The 9748-nt window shown below is 39.8% G+C and overlaps 1 protein-coding gene across 1 annotated transcript; it reads right to left on the bottom strand.

The window, feature by feature from the left end:
- Nucleotides 1–7528: 7528 nt before the first annotated feature.
- LOC124171306 lies at nucleotides 7529–8467 on the bottom strand. Its single transcript, XM_046550455.1, has one exon. It carries the CDS (start codon nucleotides 8465–8467, stop codon nucleotides 7529–7531), a length of 939 nt encoding a protein of 312 aa, XP_046406411.1.
- Nucleotides 8468–9748: the final 1281 nt, after the last annotated feature.

Genomic DNA, 9748 nt, shown 5'->3' with positions numbered 1-9748 from the left:
TTAGGACTTCCTCGTTACTAACTCGGTCGATCCATTTGATTTTCATCATTCTTCTGTAGCACCACATTTCAAAGGCCTCTATCCTTGCTTTCTCCGCTGCGGTCATTGTCCATGCCTCACTTCCGTATAGGAGCATACTCCAGATGTAGGTTCTTATAAATTGTTTCTTTACATCCATATTTAAGTTTCCCGCTGTAAGCAGGTCTCTCTTTTGGTGGAATGCTCTCTTCGCCTGGGCTATTCTGCTGATAATTTCTTTCTTGCTTCTCCCATCACTAGTTATCTTGCTTCCCAAATAACAGAATTCATCCACTTCTATCAGTTTTTGCCTCCCTATTTTAATGTTTGTCTTGACTTCTTCTCTTCTGCTGCATACTAAGATCTTGGTTTTCTTCGTGCTTATTTTCAGTTGATATCTACTCATTACCCTACCCATATTAACCAGAATATTTTTCAAATCCTTCTCTGTTTCTGCTATAACGGCTATGTCATCGGCAAATCTTACAATTAGCATGCTTATTTTTTCTCCATGGATATTCACTCCCAATGCCTTTTCTTTGATTTCCTTAATGGCTTTTTCAATGTGAACGTTGAAAATTACGGGTGACAATGTACAGCCTTGTCGCTCTCCTTTCTTAATTCTTGCTTCTTCACAGCTGGGCCCTGATTTTATCACGGCTACTTGGTTTTTGTATAAACTGTGGATGATTCTTCTGTCATTATAAAGAACCCCAATTTCCTTTAGGATTCCAAGCATTGTGCTCCAATCCACGTTATCAAATGCTTTCTCTAAGTCCACAAACGCAACGAATGTTGGCTTGTTCTTTTCCATTCTCTTCTCTATGAGCAGTCTTAGGGCCAATATTGCTTCCCTTGTGCCTTTGTTTTTTCTGAGTCCAAATAGGTCCTCATCCAAATACTCTTCTGCTTTTCGTTGTATTCTTCTATAGATGATCCTTGTCAGTATCTTTGATGCATGTGTAGTAAGGCTTATGGTACACAACGAAAAAGAGAATTAAAAAAGTAGGGATAAAAAATATAATAAGAAACTTAAAAAAAAGTCTTATTTTAAAAGTTTAAATGTGCTGAAAATTGAAATATAAGCTTTTCATGTCTTGGAGTCAAAAGCGTGAGTTCTGAATAGGCTCCCTCTCCTGTAATACTTCGCGCCAATCCTCCACCAATCAGGTTCTTCTGCACTCATTAGAAATAAGCATTCATTTTATACTATATTTTGGAAAAAGCGTGACTTATGGTCTTTTTTATTTCATTTTTATTTTTTACTGTACACATGTCGATACATTCAAGATCATATTTAAGCATTCCTTCGATTACCATAATCTCATACAAAATTTTCATGCATCATCTTGATGTTCATGACAACGTAACCATGGACAGAAACGCATACTTCACAATTTTCGGCTGGATTCCTAACTAGCCTCTAAATGGCTTGCTTTTAACGGTAAATTTCACATGAATTCTCGTTATCTTTTCGTGTGTATCGCCTGAATTAGCACGCATATTTACATTTCCAACATGTAAATACAGCAAATGATCGTTATGAATATTAATCTTCCTCTTTTAACTTTCAGCTTAATTGTTTCTTTTGCAATTTTAAGTTGGTGGAATTCGATCAGCAACTTACTAAAAGAAAACTTGGTAATATTCCACAACTTTTATTTTCACTAAACCCAAATAATTAGTCTCCCTGAAATGATTTTTGTTAAATTAAAACTAATTGGATATCATTGTGTGTCTTTATTATGTGACTTACAGCACATATAATGACAAGATTGATTGAAATCCAAGTGTCTGAAAAGCCAAGAAAGAGAGATAAATTGTTAAACAAAAAAATAAATAGTGCAAATGAGACTAAAAGGATAAATATGTAAATATGATGAGCCAATGTGTTGAATTTACATCAATTTTTGCACTTATCCCTGCTAAGGACTTTAGACCGTAACCTTCTTTCCGAATATTTTCAATTTTGTTTCAACTGAATCAATACTTGAACCCAAATTGTGCCAAATTTTTCAATGTGCATATTTGTACTTTTATATCAAAGTGCTTAATATTAAATTATGCATGGAAGAACACATTCATTGTTTAAAGAGGAAATCAGAATAACTTTCTGGGTCATAGTAGATCCAAATTGATAAATCTCTTCAACGCTAGAAGACCGAAGGAAAGCTGTAAGGATTGTTCGAATTTCGATGAGGGTGTAAGAGACGATCAAAAGAGAACATTGATGAATCATGAGAAAGAGAGGGAGAGGAAAGAAGGAAGATGGGAAGGAATTCGGGGGGGAGGGAAGGGGTGCACTCTCGTCTGCGGAAGATCCTCCGCCTGGATCTCATACCTCCCGCCCCCTCTTCTGACCCCTCCGTCCACCCTTTTCTTCCCCGTACACGCCTAAAGATGACTTAGGAGTTTTTGTGGTCCATTTGGCAGCGCGATCAGGGTCAAAATCATTTGTCACCATCACATGAGCCGCGGATGGAGGTTTGGACCATAATCAAGAGGAGTAATCATGCCACCCACGAATACAGCAGAATCTATAAAGGGTATCGAATCGAAAGCCTTTTGCTTAATGCATTTAAATATTTAGGTATCATTTTGAGACTTATACGAACGTGAATCAGTCAAATAACGCGCAATAGTTTCAACAGAAGTTTGTAAGTGGAAAAAGTTCCTTTAATGATAAATGAACTATTCAATAAATGCAAAACGTACAATATATGTCTACGTACATATGTACGTATATTACTTCTCCAAGAATAAATTCTACCCTGCATTCCCTCATAGTGCTAACTCCAGGAGAAATTTCAGGCCTGCCGACGCTGGTGGCAAAATTCACAATTATTGCATCGAAAAAACTTCCCCTGGAGCGGTAATCGAACCACGGACTTTTATGTTCGATTCGTGGTTCGATTCTCGATTTTGGGGACTTATATCCCATGAAAATTCATATGACTTTCATCGCCGTAGGCTTGAAATGTACCAGATACGTGTCCAAGCGCGGTGTTACCCCTGGCATGAAGTTCACTATCAGTATTGACTGCCCATCTAACCTTCTTTGCAATCTTCCCTCATTGCCCTTATTGGTCTTTTACTCGATTTTTTCAGAAGATTAAAGATGTTTGATCAATGAGTTACTTCATTTATACATGATTTAAAGTTGAAGTATAAAAATACTATAGCTATCGAGTAAAATAACCCCCGATGCAATATTTAAAGATAATCATTAAATGTTTAAAAATACACACGAGGGAAATAACACTTTGCTCCAAATATTTTTGGGTTCAAAACCAATTTTAGTTTTTTTCGTTTGTTCTTTACTTCTTGTAAAATAAAATGAAGATAATTAATGGCATATTATAGGACACAAAAAATGATAAAACGGACCATTCTTAGTGCTGATATAAATGTTCAAAGAGAAGTAAAGCAGTGCACTGGCTGTATTTTAGCAGTAAATTTGTGTATAAGAATAATAACGGCTCGTAATAACGAATAGCAGAACGTATTATAACGAGGGATGGTCGGATCGGATATCTCGGATTAAAATACCCGCGGATATTGCCCTTCATCGCATACATCGGATCCAAAGTCGCGGAAGACGTCGGATCTGAATCCTAAATTTTAAATAAAGCTTCAGTGAATGCAACGCGCAATGAGGGTGGAAAGAGTTCCGATTCTCTCTTCGAATGCGCCGTCGCATGCGATCCTCATGAACCGTTTTTTTTTTAAAGCTCTCGCAGAGGTAGCGTAGGAGAATTTCAGTCGTGGAAAATAAAAAAAGGCAAAATACGACTGGCACATATTGTGACTTTTCCCAAGAGATTGAACAATCATCGGGGGAATCTCAGCTTCAGGAATTTGAAAATGCATTTGGATCCGAAAATATCCGATCCGAATGATCCGGCTCCGAAAATCAAGAATCCGATCCGAATTCGGATCCGAAAAAATCCTGAATCCGTCCATCCCTAATTATAACTTATTCATTAATAGGCATTCGATACTAAGCTAAACCTGGATATATTTAATTTTATGGAGAAACACGAACAGAAAAAGATTTACAGAATATTTCTTTCCCTCATCTCAAAGGTTTATTTTTTTTACTCTATTTGCGGCAAATGCGATGCATTCCACACCAAGGCCTTTCATTGGAAAGGTGCCATTTCTCGGTTTCGCCAGAGGATTAACATCGTTCACTTGGGAGAATCATTTGTTGCCCTCGATACAGAAATCGGCTGGATTGGGAGAAGTGTCGAACAAATATCATTACTGCTGGGGACAATTTCCTGGAAAGCAACTTTATATATATCGAGGAAGCCAATGAAATTAACTTGAAAGCTCCCATAGAATCCAACAGAGATGGGATGGGGTCAATTGCAAAGGAACAATTTCTACCCAGACTCTCTGGAATCTAATCAATATCTACCCTTCTTCTAAAACACATTATTTCATGAATTCTGAGCTGCAAAATAGGGTCCTTTGAAGTCAGTTCCAAAATAGGGTCGGTATCTCATAATGCTTGTCTGGAAAGAATGCGTGATTTTTTAACCATTTAAATATATCCTAAATAGAGGTCACTCGCCTTTGTTACCAATTACAATGGCATTAAGTCAATTACGAATAAGCAATTTTCATCCCTACATCTACATTACTGATAAACTTAAGCATTCCAACTCAAGGGAATGCAAGATAGCCACTTCTCATATCCTGAATACAACTATATCCTAACCATCTATTCGGAATCAATACATGGGATTGTTTATAAATATTAGAAGCACGCTATGTTCTTCGTGCGTAGGTTTCCGCGGCATTGTTCACGATAACTGCTAATTTCCGGGTTCTCCAGCCGCGTCTGTCGTTTATAGTTGACTACAGTTTCGGAAGCCATCCTTCTTCCGTCTTCAGGTCGAAGGTCATTTTTTGCCGTCTTATATAGCACTGGCCGATCTCCTCCTGTGCGCTGATTGGTCAGAACTCTCTTCCACACGTTGCTGATTGGGTAGCCGTTGTCCCTGTTAATATTTTGCCTTTTGTGAATTTCAATTGCTTCCCTGATTTTCCTTGGGTAGTAGCGACTCTCTTTTGCCACTATCTTCGCTTTTTCGAATTCAATGTTATGGCCGGCCTCACTCCAAACATGCTCTGCAATGGCTGACAAGTGCAGATGTTTTTTATTGGTAGCTCTCACATGCTACTTCATCCTTGTCGCCATTCCTCGGCATGTTTCGCCAACATATGACTTTCCGCAGGAGCATAGCACTGTGTACACGCCTTCGCATAGTGCCTGCGGGATACAATCTTTTGGTCCAGGTACAATGTTTTGTACCTGTTGTTGCCATTAATATATCAATAACGTTTACACTTTTTCACCTTCATACAATGCAAAACATCTCTTGAATCCGCAAACCGAGTCATCAGCAAATTCCTAATCTCTTATTCCACCAGTATGGATTATCATGCAATTCTAACAATTTGTTATTGCTGCCATGGTATCAAACTCACGCCATGTATCTGATAAATATTTATTATTGATTTTTAAAAAATCTCTTTTCTGTCCTCCAAGAAAACACGAAAACATAAGCCAAAGAATCTCCATGAAGAAAGATGTCATGAATGTTTAAAAGAGTTCGTAGTGCTAATTCAGGAGATCCGAGTTCGAATACCGGCAAATGCTTTTCCTCAAAAGAATTATCACACTTGGTGTTCTGCAATGGAAGCGAGTAAGGCATCAATCCATGCGTGCCCAAAGTAATCTTTGAACAGAAAAATGTTGGATCTGATTGTGAAGACTGTTATAAAAGCCGATCAGCTGTAGTGAAAAGTTTGGGAAAAAGTCAAATATAGTTTAGACGTCCACTTTAACAAAGTCTTACAAAAACTTACGAAATGACGTTATCATGTGTGCACCACTTAAATAGCGGCTCAACATTTTCTATCTTAACTTAAAATTCAAAGAGCCTATATGGATGATTTCGTCTTTATTCGTCCGATACGGAAATGGATTGGGGGGAGAGGCGAGCAAGATGGAGAGCATTTGGTCCAAACGGAAAATGACGAGTTTATTAATATTTCTTACAAATGGATGGCTCTCTGAGGAGGAGGAAGGGATGCGCTCGCATTTCACCAAAGAGAACGAAAAAAATACGCAAACCAAGCATATAACCTCAATTATTTATTTTTATAAATTTTCCTCGAGTTAAAAGTGCTTATTTCTGAGTTTATTATTCACTCCGCCTGTCTTTGAAAGTTGATTAGGATTCTTTTGCCAAGTTTTGATTCATTATACACCAAGTTATCAAGAAATTATGTACCTAACTAAGTGTAAAATCTTTATAAGTTCAATAGATTCAGTCTTTACGTGGTGGAAGTTCGACATAGTTAAATAAAAGATGGCAGCCCTTTTCCACAATATTTTATTGCGTACGACGCGGTTCGGCTCAAAGAGCCATCATCTGGTACAAGACACTGTCTTACATATAAACATCACCATTATACCTTTTTAGCAAGGGGTGGGGAGGATTTCACATGTTTGAATAAGGGGAGGGAAACAGGCGTAGAGAATGGAGACAGTGAGAAAAGATACAACCTGAAGTCCTCATTCCAACTTAGGATTCCCGTATCTCTTTAACTGTATACTTTCTCCCCTTCTCCATTCTCTACGCCTGTATCCCACGCCTTATTCAAACATGTCAAATTCCCCCCACCCCTTTCTAAAAAGGTATAAAGGTGGTGTTTATATGCAAGACAGTACCTTGTACCAGATGATGGTTCTGTGAGCCGAAACATGTCGTACGGATCAAAATATTGTGGGAATGTACTACTAGCTTTTATTTAAATAAAATATTTATAATTACTCATATATATTTAAGAGTGTATCATCTGGGTTTCGAAGTGGCCCGTAATCATCTGATGCATTTCCATCGATGCAAATGAACCAGATGTGACATGCCACGTCGACATATAGGTCGTACAGTATTATAAACGTAAGTGGACTTATACTTTTTCACATGTTATTACGTTAAGTCGATCTCATTAAGTCACGCCCAAGACAGCGAAGTATTTTAATTTTAAACGAGAAAGTATTTCGTCCTTATCCACGCTATTTACGATGAATGTTAGACTTCGAAGTTAATATAAAACATTGAGTAAAATATACTGATCCATTTCTTACTAATGCGAAATAAAATTGACGAAAGTGAGAGTAGACAAATTAAAAAGCTCGCTTCAATTTTTGTGCCATTATTATTTCATGAAGTCTCGTTACCAACCATCCATCATATGAGTATATAATACAATGAAAAGGAAACAATACCCTCGAAGAGCTTCAAGACCCAGTGAAAGATATGAAGGATCTAAGGTTTTCCCGGCGAATAGACTGGAGGAAGAGTTCTCGGGTTTCCAGCCGGGTCCAAGGGTTTATCAGCACCGACGTTTCGAAGGCTAAGTCTGCCATCGTCTTCAGGGTGAATGGATTCGCCAAGTTGTGTCCTTCCTATATACTGTCGCGTTGGTTTCAGGTGGGCTCTGATTGGTCGACGGTCGGGCCAATGCGAGTCCTCTCCCCCTTCAGCTTCTTCAGAGCTGGTTTCCACGCATTGCTCAGATGGAAGCCGGCGTCTCGGTTCATGTTTTTCTCCTCAAGCCTGATTTCCACTGCCTCCTTCACGACACGGTCCCAGTAATTTTTGGCATGGCATATTAGTTCTGTATCTTGAAAATTTATTCGGTGACCGTTTTCTAGGCTGTGTTCGGCCACCGCAGACTTATTGGGATAGTACAGTCTGATGCATCTTTCGTGCTCCTTCAAGCGTTTTTCAATGGTGCGTCCGGTCTCCCCGATGTACACTTGGCCGCATTCACACGGTATGCGATAGACTCCTGATGTCTTCAATCCCAATTTATCCTTGGTGGTTCCGAGAAGGGCTTTGAGTTTTCGCAGTGGTTTGTGGATTGTCTCCACATTGTGCCTTCTTAATATCCTCGCAATTTTGTTGGATATTGTTGAGACGTATGGCAGGCAGGCTCTCGCTGTTGGTTTTACGTCAGGTTTTTCGGCTTCAGCTTTTTTCCTTAAGGACCTTTTAAGGGCCATTTTGATGTCTCCCTCTGTAAATCCGTTTGAGCGGAAGGTAGTCCTCAGGTGATCAATTTCCGACTTTAGGTGTTGAGCGTCAGAGACAGCTTTGGCTCGGTGGATGAGAGTTCTCAACACTCCATTTTTCTGCGCTGGGTGGTGGTGGCTCCTTCCATTGAGGTACAGGTCCGTATGCGTGGGTTTCCGATACACGCTGTGTCCTAGGCTGCCGTCAGCCCTTCGTTCAATTAGGATGTCTAAGAAGGGTAGCCGGTGAGCCTTGATGTCATTTCCCTTTTCACCAGAGTCCCAATCAGTGACACGTTGAAGCTCCTCGAGGCGAGATTCGACCAGAAAACGGTCGACCTCTTCCAACATGTCCTCTCCTCGACGTACTTCCTGTATCAGGGGAAGTTCTACGAGAAGAAAGAAGGAGTACCCATGGGTTCCCCGCTGTCACCGGCCATCGTCAATCTATTCATGGAGGACTTTGAGGAACGAGCACTTGAATTGGCCCCTCTCCACCCAAAGCACTTTTTTAGATACGTGGATGACACCTTCATAGTCTGGCCACACGGATCCGAATCGCTGACGGATTTCCTAGCGCATATGAACAACGTCCACCCCAAAATCGAGTTCACCATGGAGACCGAAAAGGACAAATTGTATAATTGGTAATTGTATAGTTCTTAAGCTATCACTGAAGCATGATGGTGCAGGAACACGGGGTAGTTGGGTGTTTTACGATGTAATATAATTCTATCCAACGCAATTTGCGCAATCTTTTGCACCGATTATACGCCCAGTATTCCCATAAAATAATATTTTGGAAGCAGAGGAATGTTCGTATCAGTAGCCGATACATATAGTGTTGGCTAATTTCTTTACTTTAGCACGGCCGTTATTCGCAGATTTTTTTGTTTCCTTCCAAGAAAAAATAAATGCACGGAAGGGAATGAGTGGTGCCTTTCAAGCATCATCTCGCGAAAGAGGCTTTATATGATTTAGATTGGAATGGGCCGACGATTTCCAGCGATGACGACCGCCAAAAGAAAGCTGAGGGGTCGAAGAATCGGGAGAGGCGATGGAGTTTCAAAATCCGGTGGAATGGATGCATTGAAAGGGGACTATTTTTACAACTCCCTGCTGGCTCCCTTGACAAGAAGCACATGGCTACAAAGCGCACGCAAGATTGTTTCCTCTGTTCGCGAGATGTGGAAGCTTACGCAGGAAATGCTGGCGTGAGAACAAAGCCAAGGGTTGATAGGTGACTGACGCAAAGAAGACGAAACACAGCGCTAGGAAAATTCACGCCAGGTATCCACCACAATTACCTCAGACGACAGACACCAACCAGTTACAAAGGTTATGGAAAACTCAAAGCATAAATTCATGGAGCATTGAGGAATTGTGTTTCAACTTTCAAGCACGCGAGGGAAGCTAAGATAACTCTTGATAAAGTATAAATAGCAAATAGCAGTGTCTACACTTTAGCATACAACTCCACTACCGACCAGGGTTTCGACAGCCTATGTCATTCTCAGATTCAAAGACCTTTATCGCATTTCCAAAACGTCAAGCCTGATGTGATTTCATATGTTCTCTCCAAAATTTATATTTCTTTCCAATATAATTATAAGGCGTAATGCATTCCATATT

This window comes from Ischnura elegans, chromosome X (genome assembly GCF_921293095.1).
Source record: "Ischnura elegans chromosome X, ioIscEleg1.1, whole genome shotgun sequence".
Taxonomy (NCBI): domain Eukaryota; kingdom Metazoa; phylum Arthropoda; class Insecta; order Odonata; family Coenagrionidae; genus Ischnura; species Ischnura elegans.
Note: the sequence above shows the minus strand (reverse complement) of the source record. Positions and strands in the feature narration are given on the sequence as shown.

Bases quoted from the DNA above. Each gene is read 5' to 3' on its own strand.
- LOC124171306 (XM_046550455.1), bottom strand. From the start codon at position 8,467: ATGTTGGAAGAGGTCGACCGTTTTCTGGTCGAATCTCGCCTCGAGGAG.